This window comes from Galleria mellonella, unplaced genomic scaffold (assembly GCF_026898425.1).
Source record: "Galleria mellonella isolate WM207_F2 unplaced genomic scaffold, CSIRO_AGI_GalMel_v1 utg803, whole genome shotgun sequence".
Lineage (NCBI taxonomy): Eukaryota > Metazoa > Arthropoda > Insecta > Lepidoptera > Pyralidae > Galleria > Galleria mellonella.
In genome coordinates this window covers 411,449-426,942 of record NW_026442160.1, presented here as the reverse complement: position 1 = coordinate 426,942, position 15,494 = coordinate 411,449, and the positions used below count along the sequence as shown (strand labels likewise).

At 38.2% G+C, this 15,494-nt stretch overlaps 1 protein-coding gene across 5 annotated transcripts in view; it reads right to left on the bottom strand.

Moving 5' to 3' along the window:
- The window catches only part of LOC113522571 (neuropathy target esterase sws), a 59,199-nt gene that overhangs the window by 29,291 nt on the left and 14,414 nt on the right, over window positions 1–15,494 (bottom strand). For all 5 annotated transcript variants that reach the window (XM_052901836.1, XM_052901835.1, XM_052901837.1 and 2 more), the window contains exons 3-8: window positions 15,072–15,283; window positions 11,449–11,635; window positions 9,005–9,150; window positions 6,844–6,972; window positions 5,511–5,591; window positions 5,051–5,170 (exon numbers count right to left, since the gene is read on the bottom strand). In XM_052901836.1, coding sequence (XP_052757796.1) covers window positions 5,051–5,170; window positions 5,511–5,591; window positions 6,844–6,972; window positions 9,005–9,150; window positions 11,449–11,635; window positions 15,072–15,283 — 875 coding nt within the window. The remainder of the gene's footprint in view (window positions 1–5,050; window positions 5,171–5,510; window positions 5,592–6,843; window positions 6,973–9,004; window positions 9,151–11,448; window positions 11,636–15,071; window positions 15,284–15,494) is intronic.

The following is a 15,494-nucleotide window of genomic DNA, read 5'->3' as shown; positions in this document are numbered from 1 at the left end:
AAAGTGAAAGTTAACGACTATTTAAATTTTTGTTCCTGACCTACGACAACCCGCAGCCGGCTCGCATCTATGAGTCATCGTTGTACATCGTTGCTCAGACTTCTCGACGACTCAAGCTGAGTACCCTTATTATTTGAATTATAACCGAGATATATTGCATTAAGAACGCAGTTTAAATATATCGATTTATATCACCAACTATGATCTGTCTCGCTTGTAACAATCAAGCATGTAGTGACGACTATCTAAGATGCTATGCCTGCAAGAGTATTTATCACTATAAATGCCTGAATATGCAAACTAAGTTCTATAAAGATAATCTTTTTGAATTAAAGCGATCATGGAAATGTCATAATTGTGCACAAATCACGCGTCGGAGAAATGATAGTACCCCAGTCCGTCAACAATTTGATCTAACGAAAACCAATATAACTGATATGTCATGCGATGATTTACCGCACAATACATCCATGGTGTCTGGTGATGTAGATATATCGCTTCAGAGTAAAGATCAACCCCAGAGTTTAACTTCCACATCGGGTACTATAACATACGAGCAATTTAGTAACCTACTAGACATTAAATTGAATTCCATGAGATCTGCCTTAAAAGAGGATATTCACTCAGCTGTTTTAAAACTAAAATTGGAACTTACTGAAACTACGGATTTTTTAACTAAACAACAAAGCGATTTAAAGGACCAAATTAGTGGGGCTGAAAATAGAATTGTTGGTTTGGAGGCTGAAAAAACTAAAGTAGAATCTTGTCTGACTAGCTTAAATAATCGTATAGTATCATTGGAAAGATCATCAAGAAGCCGCAATCTGGAAATACATTTGGTACCTGAAAGAAGGAATGAAAACCTGTTAAGTTTATTTAAGAAGTTATGCGACATTATTAAAATATCTATTAGTGATTCTGAAGTGCATTCTATCAGAAGAATTGCTAAGTTGAATCCTTCAAACAATCGCCCTAGAAATATATTGGTAACGCTCCCATCCGAACGCCACCGTGACTGTATTCTGTCTGCTTTTAAGAGGAAAGGAAAGGCTAATAAGGAAAACAAATCCGCTACACTTAATTCGTCTCACCTTGATTTTACCGGTGACAAATCTGTCATTTATGTGTGTGAACATTTGTCTCCTGAGACAAAAGAACTTCATGCTGCAACGAGAAAAGCTGCCAAGGAACGGGATTATAAATACGTGTGGATAAAGTACGGTCGAATTTATACCAGAAAGAACGACACATCTCCTGCGATATACATAAAGGACACCTTATCCCTAAATAAGTTAATATAGTGTAGTTTTATATTTGTGTACTTCTATTACTATAAACAGATGGAAATATACTATCAAAATGTTAACCGTTTGAGATCTAAAACTAGTGATATTTACTTAAATGTTTTAAATTGTGGTTATGATTTTATATGTTTTACAGAAACTAATTTAAATTCTTCTGTATTTGATTCTGAATTGTTTGACTCGAGATATAACATATTTAGAAGGGACAGACAGTCCTCCTGTTCTAGCAAAGTTGACGGAGGTGGCGTGGCTGTGGCTGTAAAAAATCAATATAATGTTGTAAGGCGCGCTTCATGGGAGAGCAAGTATGAGGACATTTGGTTATCTATTTACTCTAAAGATAATGTATTTATTCTAAATGTATGTATATGTTATTTACCACCAGATCTTCATAGTAGTGATGTCAGGTGTTTTTACGAGAACTTAGAGAAGGTTGTATTGAATGGTCTTGGCAGGGAGGATGGATTTCTAATTATTGGTGATTTTAATACTCCAAATATTGCATGGTCGCCCGATTTGGATGGCTCGCTTAAGCCTGGCATCCTTTCGGACCTCAAATCTTGTTACTTGTCTGATGTTATGGCATTGTGTGGCTTGCGGCAGTTTAACGGGATTTCCAATCAAAACAATCGTTTGCTTGACTTGGTTCTTTCGACGGTCTCCATAGTAGTATCATCAGCTGCTGAACCATTGTCACGCATAGATGTTCATCACCCTCCACTTAAAATAGTACTAAGGAATCTAAAGATACCCAAATATATAAAAAGTAGACGCCATGAAAGGTTTAATTTTCATAAGTGTGATTATAAGGCATTGTGTTGTGATCTATTGCGAATAGAATGGAGTAAGATTTTATCGCCCATTGATGTGGACATTGCGGTATCATCTTTTCAAAATACGCTACTTGAATTGATATCTAAACATACTTTTAATAAAAGCTATGGGTAGCGATTATCCCTCATGGTATTCACCTGCTTTAGTCAAATGTCTTAAAGAAAAGGATAAATTTCACAGACGCTTTAAAAAATATTGTAATCCTCGTGATTATGACACGTTCACACTCTTACGTAAAAGATGTAAAGTGCTAATAAAGTCTAATTATACATCGTATATATCTTCAATTGAATCATCGCTTAAGGAAGACGTACGGGCTTTTTGGAAATTTGTTAACAATAAAAAGCGTTCCTGTGGCATTCCTCAGAACATGTATTTGGGGAATGCTACTGCTACAAGTACGAAGGATATCTGCGAGCTTTTCTCAAATTATTTTAGCTCAGTTTTTGAAAGGAATGCCGTAGTAGGAGATATTACGAGTTTCCAAACTCAGTATCGAGATAATAATCTCATCTCCCAAATTAAAATATCACCAGATGAAGTATTAAAAAAATTAAAACAACTTAATTCCAATAAGGGGGCAGGTCCAGATGGTATTCCCACTATTTTTGTAAAACGCTTTGCTGAAGAACTTTGCGTGCCTTTAGCAATCTTGTTTAATAAATCCTTAAACAGTGGCACTTTTCCATCAGCCTGGAAACTTGCTCATGTCATTCCTGTACATAAATCTGGAGATCCAAAGGACTGTGAAAACTATAGGCCCATTAGCATGCTCTCATGTATACCCAAGGTCTTTGAGTCTCTTGTTTATGATTATTTATACCATCACGTTAAATCTATGCTTTCAGAAGATCAACATGGTTTTGTCAAAAACAAATCGACTGTTACAAATCTTCTTGAATATAAAAATTACTTATGTAGAGAGTTCGGTCAATCAGGTCAAGTTGATGCTATTTATACAGACTTCAAAAAAGCCTTTGATAAAGTGAATCACGATCTATTGGTCCGCAAGCTTGCCGGCTACGGTATTCATGGAAGCCTTCTCAGATGGATCCAATCATATTTAAGTAATAGGAGTCAATTGGTTACTATAAAGGGAGTATCTTCTTCACCCATTTCTGTGTTATCCGGTGTGCCCCAAGGATCACATCTTGGCCCTTTATTTTTTATTATTTTTATAAATGATCTTGTAGATAAACTGAAATGCCCCCGGGCTCTATATGCGGATGATCTCAAGATCTTCTATGCCGTTAAAGATATTACTGACTGTCAATTTTTGCAAACCGACTTATACGTTATACAGAAATGGTGTAGAGAGAACTACATGTATCTCAATGTATCAAAATGTTTCGTGATCTCATTTACAAATAAAAAGAACAAACTAGTTTACAATTACGATCTTGACGGTCAGTTTATTACTAGGAGGATGGTGGTCAGAGATCTTGGCATAGAGTTTGATGAAAAGTTATCATTTAAAGAGCATTATAGTACATTAATTACGAAGTCATCTAAACTTCTTGGTTTTATTGCTAGAGAGAATCCCCATAGCCTTATTCTTTTGTTTAATGCTCTGGTACGAAGTATTCTTGAATACGGTTCTGTTATATGGTCACCTTGCTATAAATGTCATTCCGATAGAATTGAATCTGTTCAGCGAAAATTCTTAAAAATTCTAAGTTATCGTAATGGTTATGGGCGGGTTCTATCAAGTTATGAAAAAAGACTAGAAAAATTTAATGTGACTCTCTTATCTACAAGACGAAAACAGATCGACTTACTTACTTTACACAAAATAGTTCATTACCATATTCACTCGGCTTCTCTACTCTCTGCTTTGACCTTCAATATAAAAACTGTAACACGGAGTTCTAAAACATTTGCACTCTGCGTTTATAAGAACAATACATCGTATTATAACCCGCTTATCCGTATGTGTCGTACTTTTAATGAATTTTCAACTAAGTGTCCTCAAATTGATATCTTCAACTCACGTCTAAACAACTTTAAAAGCATTTTGCAATCGGCCATCGGGTCTCTTTGACATGTCCTTATTCTTTATGTGTTTTTATCGTTTGCATGTGCTTCGCTGTTTTTTGCCAATTTCATGTGCTTTCATTGTATAGCTTTGTAATTTGACATTGTATACCGACTGCTTTGGCCATGCTGTGCATACACGAGTCTGGGTCTCAATCTGGTTCGGTCTATTGTCTTTGTATAATGTCTATCATGTTATTGATTGTAGCCTGTTGTGTGTGCCTTTAATAAATAAATAAATAAATAAAAAACAAAATCTCTAGTAATTTATGGATGTCCCGGAAGAAATTTGTGATTTGTACGAAATAATAATTAAAGCCTTTTCAAGGCTTAAATTTATTTTTTTATAAAAAAAAATCAACAGAATTAAGTCAAAAAAGATTAATTATCAGGATTTGTCATACTAAAATGATCACGTGATTCCGCAGTGTGTATGAAAAGCTCAAAAATATTTTTGAAATATTATGCTTGTAACAGTTATTGGATTTTATAAATCGAAGTTTTAAAGAGGTTTCCTCAGGGTAGGCATCGCACGAGTAATGTGCCTGGTATTGCAGGCGTTCATAGACTGTGGTAACCGCTTACAGATGGTGTCAGATGATCAGTATGCTTGTTTGCCACCTCAGTAGTATAAAAAGCTTGGTTTTTCAGCTTGATACACACATAAAGGCTAAAATCTTATTTATAAATATTAAAACCGGTCACATCCATTTAAATTGTAAATTCGTCACAATAGAAAAAGACAAAATACTTCAATGGCTAAACTAAGTTTATAAGATCTTTAACTTTTTAAGCATAAGTATATATAATATAGTAATATATCTATATGGGAATCCACACAACAGTAAAAAAAAATAAAAGCAACAGGCAGTAGTTACCAGGTGTTCGGACTGCTGTCTCTCCACGTGGTGGGGCGAATGGGCAGCGGTAGTGCAGTCCACTTTCGCAGTTTTCCCGGGTGATGACACCACTGTCGTTGGGCGGCGTTTCTCGCGGCCCTGCGAAAAATATTTTTTTTTTTTATACAACTTAGAATGGCAAACAAGCTGACGGCCCACCTGATGTAAAGTGGTAACCGTCGCCTATAGACATGAGCAGTACCATGGACATAACAGAGTATGTCCATGTACTGTTTCGCCCATGATACCCCCATGCGTTACCATTCCTGAGGACTCAGGTGTTATTCCTCTGTACCCAGTAAATATTACATACAAATGGGGGCATAAGATCGTCCACGATAATATAGCACGCCGCTCCAAAAACCAAAGAATTGAAAATGTGTTTTTATATTACACGAATCCATCGTCTAACATAAAAAGCTATATAAAGCGAACTTACCGGATTAACTAATTCCGCACTCAAACCAAGGTACTGGTGTAGAGCCGTGAACGTGACTCGTTGAAGACGTACCATGATGATCTGAAAATAAACAATTGCTGTACAGTTTTTTTTTTTATTAATGATAAATGGAATGGCAACTCCGCCTGCGCTGTCAATATACGCTGGCGGGACTTCAATAAAGGAGGATAGATAAGCGTAAAGGCAAGTCAATTAAAGTAGAATAGAACAGAATAGGATAGGATAGAACAGAAAATATTTATTGCCAGAAAAATACATATTTACAATAGAAATTACAAAAAAAATATATAAATAAGAAGGTTTTCATATTAGGCAAATGCAACTGGCTCAGGTGATGCTGAGTGTCCCAGTGCAATGTGTACAGCTGAACAGTGCTGGTTTTCAGCCAATCCCTTTATTCAATTAATCATTGATAATCCAATTTACCAGAGAGAGACTATGTACAGTCGATTGCTTGGGTACTTCTGTCCCATTTGTGTTTCAACCGTGAAGCAGTTGTATTTACATGGCTGTGTTTCGGTTTGAAGGGTGGGATATGGCGTAAATTTACTGGGTACAGAGGAATAACACCTGAGTCCTCAGGAATGACAATGCATGGGGGGTATCATGGGCGAAACAGTATACTCTGTTATGTCCATGGTACTACTCATGTCTATAGACGACGGTTACCACTTTCCATCAAATGGACCACGTCAGCTTGTTTGCCATTCTAAGTTGTATAAAAAAAATAGCCCATCGTTATAAATTCCACACATTAGGTGAGCCGCAAGCTCATTTGCCTCCTGTGTTGTAAAAAAATAATTAAAATTAATCACAATTCACATACGCATATATAAAAAAGCAAACGCATATATAAAAGAAAAAAAAAGCATATATAAAAAAAAATTCCTATATGTTAATACAATTCGACAATTAAAATATGACAGTAGCCGCTGCAGTCTTAATAATAATAATAATAATTTATTTATTTGCTCGAAATGTGGTAATAATAATGGTCTTAAATATTATTGATCTACACATTTCGCCTTATCTAAAAGGCATGCAAATTTAGTATTATAATTTAGTGGCTTACGTATATTAATATCCTAGTAGGAGTCGATCTATAAATATTGGCAGTTGCACACATACAAGTACTAATGGTAGCAGAACAAAACAAATACAAATACAAACTAAACAAAAACAAATATATAACAAGTAAAAAACATAACAAATGGCATACAATACAACTGAAATACACATTTACATACATACATTTAATTTTTTTAAAAGTCATTTATTGAATAAAAATTGCATTCCAGTAACCGTTGCTTACCTGTATAACTCGAACGAATATATCAGGATACTCCCTGAAGACCTCTTGGAAGGCTCTCATTGGCAATTTAATCACTTGCGAGTCTTCTAGCGCTTTAGCATTCACTGTTTTGTACGGTTGAGAGTGACCCTGCAAAGAATAAAGGTGAATTATTGGTAACATGGCGAAAAGTGGCCTTCCCAGTGGTCCCAGCATAGAATATACCACCCCTTCCTTTCCCGTGGGTGTCGTAAGAAGCGACTAAAGAAGGGTAAAAGATGGGCAGCAGCGTCCCTCTTAAAATATATCTAAAGCGCTGACTGCAGTTGCCAATCCGCCTGCCAAGCGTGGCAACTGTTATCCCATCTATAAATATCTACTACTTTAAATAAATAATTTAAATATATAAACTCCTTTGTTAATTTACGTGTGTCATAAATGACTCAAATAAAGTGTTTATATACATACATACATATCTGTCACGCCTGTCTCCTATTAGGGTAGGCAAAAACAATGGAACTCCAAATGCTTCGATTCAAACAAACCTCTTTCGCTTCTTCCATATTTATCAATCTTTTCATACACGCTCGCCAGTTACGGGTACTTTTAATTTGGCCCTTCTTCAGCACGTCGCCTACTTGATCAACATACGTGTTTATCTATCTATCTATCCCCTAAGGGGGAGACTATGTTTAATAGTGGACAGTTAAAGGCTGATATGATGATGATGATGATGATGATGATGATGATGATGGCCAAAAGTGTGACTGGTCAAAATCAACTAACCCAGAAAACAAATTTACTGAGACAAATTTAAGAGAAATTATATAAAACTAGCTTATACCCGCGACTCCAATAGCGTCATAAAGAATATGTTCAGTCTACAATATGAAAACTAATGCTAATAATCTAAAGAACTAACAGTCCAACAGACACTAGCAGGGGGGGGGGAAGGTTTTGTTAGTAATCTATACTTATAATAAATCTGTAGAGGTCAATTCTATACATGAAATATATTTCCTAAATAACTAACAGGGGGTGATTAGTGATCGATATTGATGCCAAAAATGCAATCAGTAAAATTTTTGTCTCTTTGTCTGTATGTTTGTTATAGAAACAAAAACTACTCGACGGATTTTAACGAAATTTGGTACAATAATTCTTCATACTCCTGGGCAGGTTATAGTATACTTTTCATCACGCTACGATAAATAGAAGCAGAGCAGTGAAAGGAAATGTGTCTGTTACATGAAAACCACTTAACCGCAAGGAAGGACATAAGCTACTTATTTTACGAAAAACGACGGAAACGCGTAGCGAACGAAGTAGCGGGGAAGAGCTAGCAATATGACTACTATGACACTGATATGATGACCAAATTTTACGATATTAATATGGTCTTAACTACATATTTATAATATTAAAGGGGATAAATAAATCTTTATAATAAATCCCCTCCCCCCCAAATAGACAATACATAAACGAATCTTTCATTCGTAGAAACATTTTAGCTATCAATCCATGAGATGGCGACGTGCGCTATCTTATTCTTTCTCATGCGAACGCTAAGAGAAACGATTCTATTGATAGATTCGTTTGCACTTTGTGTAATAGACGGGGCAGATCCTAACAACGTTTTAACAATATCTAATATAGAATACAGAGAGTGAATTACCTCTGTTAGTCCGGTATGTCAGGTCGACATCCACGTGGTCCCCTGGAAACCATCGTGCTGAATTCCATGTGTATTCATCACGACGGACTAACTGACTTGCCTTTTCATTCTCACCTATCATCCCTCACTGGTGTCCCGCCAGCGTATACCGTTAGCGCAGGCGAGATTATCATTACATTATCATCCATTAAAGAAAAAGATTCCTTTGCTCCTTGTGGAGATGTGGCAGACCCTGACAATGCTTTAACGACATCTAACACTGAACACACCCCGTGATGGGGGCCAAGGGATTGTTAGTAATGGAGACTGAGATTCGTATGCTCAACCAGGTCGACCTGGGCCCCCTGGAAACTATCATGGTTAATTTCTGATGAATTCATCATGATGGCCTAACTGGCCTGTTTTCATTTTCATCTATCACCCTTCACTAGTGCTCTGCCAGCGTATCCCACTAAAGCGGGCGGGATTACCATTCCATTTTCACCCATAAAAAAAACACACACACACCGTGAGTACGTCGGTGAAGCTGAGCAGTGACGTCACGCTCTCGCCGGCGCGGACCACCTTGAGCGAGAGACTGCTGCCTTCCTGGTTCGTGATATACACGTTCACACGTCCCGTCTGCACCACGTACACGTTCTCGTCCGTATCGCCTGTAATACACATCAATCAATCATTACCATCTTCATATCCTTATCCCAATTTATTATTTGGGGTCTGCGTAATATGGTTTTATCCATATTGCTAAATGATTTATGTAACTTCTAGTTTTACGACCGGCCGCCTGCCAGACGTCAACCCTCTTTGGGAATGCATTCGTTGGTGGTTTCCGCCACCTACACTTTGGGGGTAAGGATTGAGGAACGCTGGAACGTTGGAAATGCGTGAATGCAATTAGTAAATGAGATACACATGAATTAATCAATTATTATTATTATTTAAGCCGTTAACTGTCCACTGCTGAACATAAGCCTTCCCCGTAAGGATAGTTTTGGCAGTAGTTGCCACGTTTGGCAGACGGGTTGGCAACCGCAGTTAAACTTTTAAAGATGTTTTAAGAGGGACGCTGCTGCCCATCCCACGCCCTCGCTTAGTCGAATCTTACGACACCCACGGGAAAAGGTGGCTGTAGGTATCAATCCAAGGTGTTACTACCGTGTTGGTGCCATTTTTTATCTTTTCAAAACTTCTCGTATATAGGGTAAGTACTTTATCTCCTAAACATTTTGTCATGTATCGGTGTGTTTATGTTTTGACAGAAATAGTTTTATAGCAGAGCAGTATATTTTTTTATACAACTTAGAATAGCAAACAAGCTGACGGTCCACCTGATGGAAAGTGGTGACCGTCGCCTATAGACATGAGCAGTACCATGGACATAACAGAGTATACTGTTTCGCCCATGATACCCTCCATGCGTTGCCATCCCTGAGGACTCAGGTGTTATTCCTCTGTACCCTATAAATTCACTGCCCTATCCCACCCTTCAAACCGAAACACAGCCATGCAAACAAAACTGCTTCACGGTTGAAACACGAATGGGACAGAGGTACCCAAGCAACGTCTTTGTACAGTCTCCCTCTGGTAAGATATACTTTAAACGTCATCATTTATCATTCATGAAGATAAAGAAAAATTCGATATAGGTCGATTGTGTATTGATTGCTTTTTTAGTCGTATTTAGGGACTTTGTACAAAAGTCGATTGCTTGGGTACCTCTGTCACATTCGTGTTTCAAACGTGAAGCAGTTGTGTTTGCATAAATGTGTTTCGGTTTGAAGGGTGGGATATAGCGTGAATTTACAGGGTACAGAGGAATAACACTCGAGTCCTCAGGAACGGCAACGCATGGGGGGTATCATGGGCGAAACAGTATACTCTGTTATGTCCATGGTATTGCTCACGTCTATAGGTGACGGTTACCACTTTCCATCAGGTGGGCCGTCAGCTTGTTTGCTATTCTAAGTTGTATAAAAAAAAAAAATAGAATCTGTATTCAAATTAAATCTAGACAACCTTGTTACTTTTTATTATCTAATCATATGGATCCGTGTAGTGACGGAGTAAAAATGTGTCATGTCTAGTACTCATCGTAATAATTGATTGAGACAAAGAACAATACATAAGTTAATAATCCGAATTGTGATATTTGTAACACATTAGATGATGTTCATCATATGATATCTGAATGTACGAAATATAAAACACAAAGGAAAGTATTGATACAGAAATATAGTCTCAATTTGACAGGGGATTGGTTTATTTTCAAATATACTCGCAGAACCACATTCCGGAATGGGAAAATCTTTAATTACTATATTTTTGTATCAATAATTCCCTTTATGAAAATAGACTACTAAGATATTATGTATTATTTATTTATGTATCAATGTTTTAAGTATGTGAGGTATTTTATAAAATTAGGGTATGGTGAGGCTGACATATCCTTATAGGATAAAAGCCTTTAAATAAAAAAGATAAATAAAAAAAGAACAATACGGGTGTATTTATACCAGAAGGATATCCCAAATAAAACGCTTGGTCCAAAAACTAGTCGAATAATCTCGATTAAAATACACGTAAATTACTAATTGTTTAATTCCACTAACATTAGTAGGTGTGTGTCTGCCAACACTCAAAGATAGACTACTATTATTATTACCAGACGTTCTATAACCTTCCATATTAGGCATCAATCTCCGACCGCCATTAAGTCCACGCACGTTTTGCGACACATGTTTCACCTCTAAACGAAGCATCTTCAGACAAATTAAATAGATCACTGCTCGGAGCCTAGTGTTAGTATTGTTCGGCGTTTTTTTTTTTTTTTTTTTTTTTGTTTTTGTTGTTCTCGGAGATTGATGTCTGACGTATCGAGAAGATAAATAGATATTCGTCAAGAGGAAATACTCCTTGTTGTTTTAACAATAGAGGTGAAATTAATTCCTTACCGACTTTAAATAGGAAAGCGCCGGCGGGTAGATTGAGGATCTCGGTGTGTTTGCACAGCATGAGGAACACTGGTTTCTCGAAGTGTCCGAACACCCTAATGCTGTGCAGCATGTACAAAGCGTCGGGGGGCACTCGATCGTCGCTCGTCAGATCTTCCTCCAGGTATTCTGCCGGTGGTTCCAACACCTGATACCAACAATAGAAGGGTCTTTATATATGTATAGGCACAGATAATACAATATTATAGGGGGGGAAAGGGATTGTTCGTAATGGAGATTGAGAATCCCATTGCTAATATACCCAACCAGGTCGACCTCCTCGCGGTTTCCCCTGGAAACTATCATGGTTAATTCCTGATGAATTCATCATGATGGGCTAACTGACCTGTTTTCATTCTCATCTATCACCCTTCACTGGTGCTCCGCCAGCGTATCTCGTTAGCACAGGCGGGGCTACCATAACATTTTCACCCATCAAAAAAAATTACTATACTAGTAGTATAGGTTTTAACACATATAACAAATTATATAGATAGAGTGTCTCCATACAAATGCTATGAGGAATCGCATACTACACCGCTGCATACGACCCCAACATACGGGGTGAATGTTGGTGTCTAACAGTTTCTCCCACCTCAGACTAACACTTAACAAAAACAACTGAAGTGGTTTTATGGGAGTACAAATTAATGGCATTTTAATTAATTTCAATGGGGAAAATTGCTTTGAGATATGAGCAATTTAACATACGAGGAAGGTTACGGAACGAAATAAACTCGCATGTCGAGGTACCACTGTATCACATAAATAAGGCATAAAGAAAAAATATAGACGAATTGTGAACTTCCTACTCTTAAAGTCGCTTTGAAATTATCCGTCTTTAATTTTAACAAAATTTTTATTGCACCATCATTATAAGAGAATCAATTTCAATTATACATTTTCTTTTTTAGTATTCAACCGATTTTGATATTCTTTTCGTATACGTTGCCATGTGTCCTCGGCATGGACAGGGCCACCTTTTCTTTTCCCATGGGTGTTGTAAGAGGTGACTAAGGGAATTTCATGGTCGAGGGATAAGCAGCGTTCCTCTTAAATCACCAAAGCCTAACTGCGGTTGCCAACACGTTTGCCAAGCGTGGCAACTACGGACAAAATCCCCGTTATGGGAAGGCCTATGTTCAGCACTGGATAGCTAATATGGATGGCTGATATTAAATGATACTTTCAATCGACAGCATTCACTCTCTTCTTGGACTCATATTTATTTTATCAAAACGTGAATTGACCATACAATTCATTGCAACATACTGGACGTACAAATAAATATCAGATACGTAATATATTTGTTAACTTGTACACACTTGTGACACTGCCAACAAATTGGGCAAATATTAACCATAAGAGTACGTTCAAGAAGAAACTTTATTCTTAAAAGCATAAGTGTTATAATTCTACAGATTCTTTTACAGATAACAAAGATCACGTAAAGTCGACCAATAAAAAATAATCGTGACCTTGCCCTTAACCTGTTACATAGTTTCGGAGCGATGTTTCTTTTGATCTTATATTGCTTCTATTTAATCGAATAGATCATTGTTTCTCAAACATTTTTACGCCGCGATCCAGGAAAAACCAAAAAGTTAAATGAAAAATTTTGCGAGCCCGTCACTATAAAATTATAATACTGAAAACAAAGTCCTTTCTTTTATACCACTAAGATGGCAAACAAGCATACGGCCCATCTGATGGTCAGCGATTACTGTAGCCTATGAACGCCTGCAATACCAGGGCTTTTACGTGCGCGTTGCCGACCCTGAAGAAACCTCTTTACTTTTCCCTATATCAACTTCTACCACATAACTGGAGGGAAAGTGATTGTTAGTAAAGCGCAGGACTATGAGTCCCATTGCTAGACAATATCTCTCACTCTGTTCAGAGCCGCCGGTTGGTTGAACGCAACAATGGACGCGACAGTGAGGAGGAGGACGTGGAGATTGTCGATACCGTCCTCTGCATCTGCAGCCATGCCCGCAACCTCCTAGCCGCGTATAGACTTGTCCTGGTGGATTAGTCCGGCGGGAGCGGAGATAAAGGAGGCAAAGGTTGTCCTGACAACCGCCTCCATGAAGGCCTCGACCAGCAAGGTGACTCGTTGTCCACGTGGTCCCGATCGTATGGAAACTATCGTGCTGAATTCCTGGTGTATTCATCACGATGGACTAACTGACCTGCCTTTTCATTTTCAGCTATCACCCCTTACTGGTGCCCCGCCAGTGTGTATCGTTAGCGCAGGTGGGGTAACCATTCCATTATCATCAATAAAAAAAAAACAATCCAAATTAATTGCTCATCCTCATCCGAAATACATAGTAGTCGTATTAGTAAAGTCGCACATCGCTTCTTTAAACGAAAATTTTGAGGTTTTATTTTCCACAATAGACTTCGACCCCTTTTAATAACAAACGCGACGCCCCCCCCCCTTTCCCCCCCAAGGGTCGCGACCCTTCAATTGAGAAACGATGGAATAGATGCACAAAATTGGCACAATCTAGATAGAAAGTTCAAAGACCTTTCCCCAAGTCTGACGCAAATCTTTAGGCATTCTTGTTATTAATAACTAACTGAGCAGACACACGACGTCCTGACCGAATTCCAATATTTTTTCTTTTCCTAAATACCAGAGGGAGAATTTGCGCAAAAGACGTCTACTTGGACATCTTTGTTCAACTCGTGTTTCTATCATAAAACAGCTGTTGTTATTATATGACGTTTCAACAGCTGTTAACCGTTGAACATAGCCTCCCCATAAGGGGAGTTTTGCCAGTAGGCGCTACGCTTGACAGACAGATTGGCAACTGCAGTATGGCTTTTTGTGATGTTTAAAGACGCTGCTGTTCATCCCTCCACCATAAGCTTCCTTAGTCGTCTCTTACGACACCCATGGGAAAGCAAAGTGGCCTATTCGATGGCGGGATCTACACGGCTAATATAAATGTGTATGACAATAGGGGAAAACAACGATTGTTAATTGTAATGGCGATTAGTAGCACCATTGCTAGCAAAATACTATATCAGGTCGACCTCCTCGTGGTTCCTTCTGGAAACCATCGTGATTGATTTATTGTTAGATTCGTCACGGTGGGCTAACTAACCTACTTCATCCTCACCCGTCATCCTTCACTGGCGCCCGACCAGTGTATACCGATAGCGCAAGCGGGGTTACCATTTCATTATCAACCATAAAAAAAGTATGACAATAAATTACAGAGTAAGGAGACATAACGTCTCTTTATACTCTGTAATAACCATGGCACAGATGGAAAGGAATTTTCAGTAATGGGGTCCAAAAGCCCTCTGGAAACTAACGTGCTTAATTATTGATAAATTGGTCACAGTGGGCCAACTGATTCTGCTTGCATCTTCACCTATCACCACTCACTGATGCCCCGCCAGCGTATACAGTTAGCGCAGGCGGGTCTACCATTTCATGTTCACCCACTAAAAAGAAATAACCATAGCCCTGGCCATTTTTGTACGCGACAGTTCCCACATCTCAACAGGTGTGCCACTAGCTTGTTTGCTAAAGTATCAGTATAAAAATACACATTTAAATTTCGAACCTTAAGTTGTTCAGGTGCAGATTCCTTTTTCAACTGTAGGAGTTTCCTGGCGAATCGCATGACGGCACGTCTCTTCCTACCCTGGCCGGAATTCGAGATGGACTTCACTTTTCTCAGCATCCTGCGCCCATAGAATAACATCTTGTCCCGTTTGCGGAATCGCTTCGCTGGCTCTCCGGCAGCGCCGGCTGCGCCTGCGCCTCCCGATAATTCTAATTATAAAAAAAAAAATATTAAATACGTATATTTAATATTACCCATTAACATTGGGAAGAAAAGCAGTGATAGGAATAAGGACCAACAATCCCATTGCCAGTAACATCAGGTTAGGTTGGCTTCCAAGCGATTCCCAATGGAAACCATCGTGGTTAATTCCAAGCGAATTATCACGATGAGCTAACTGCCCTGTCTCCATCTTCACCA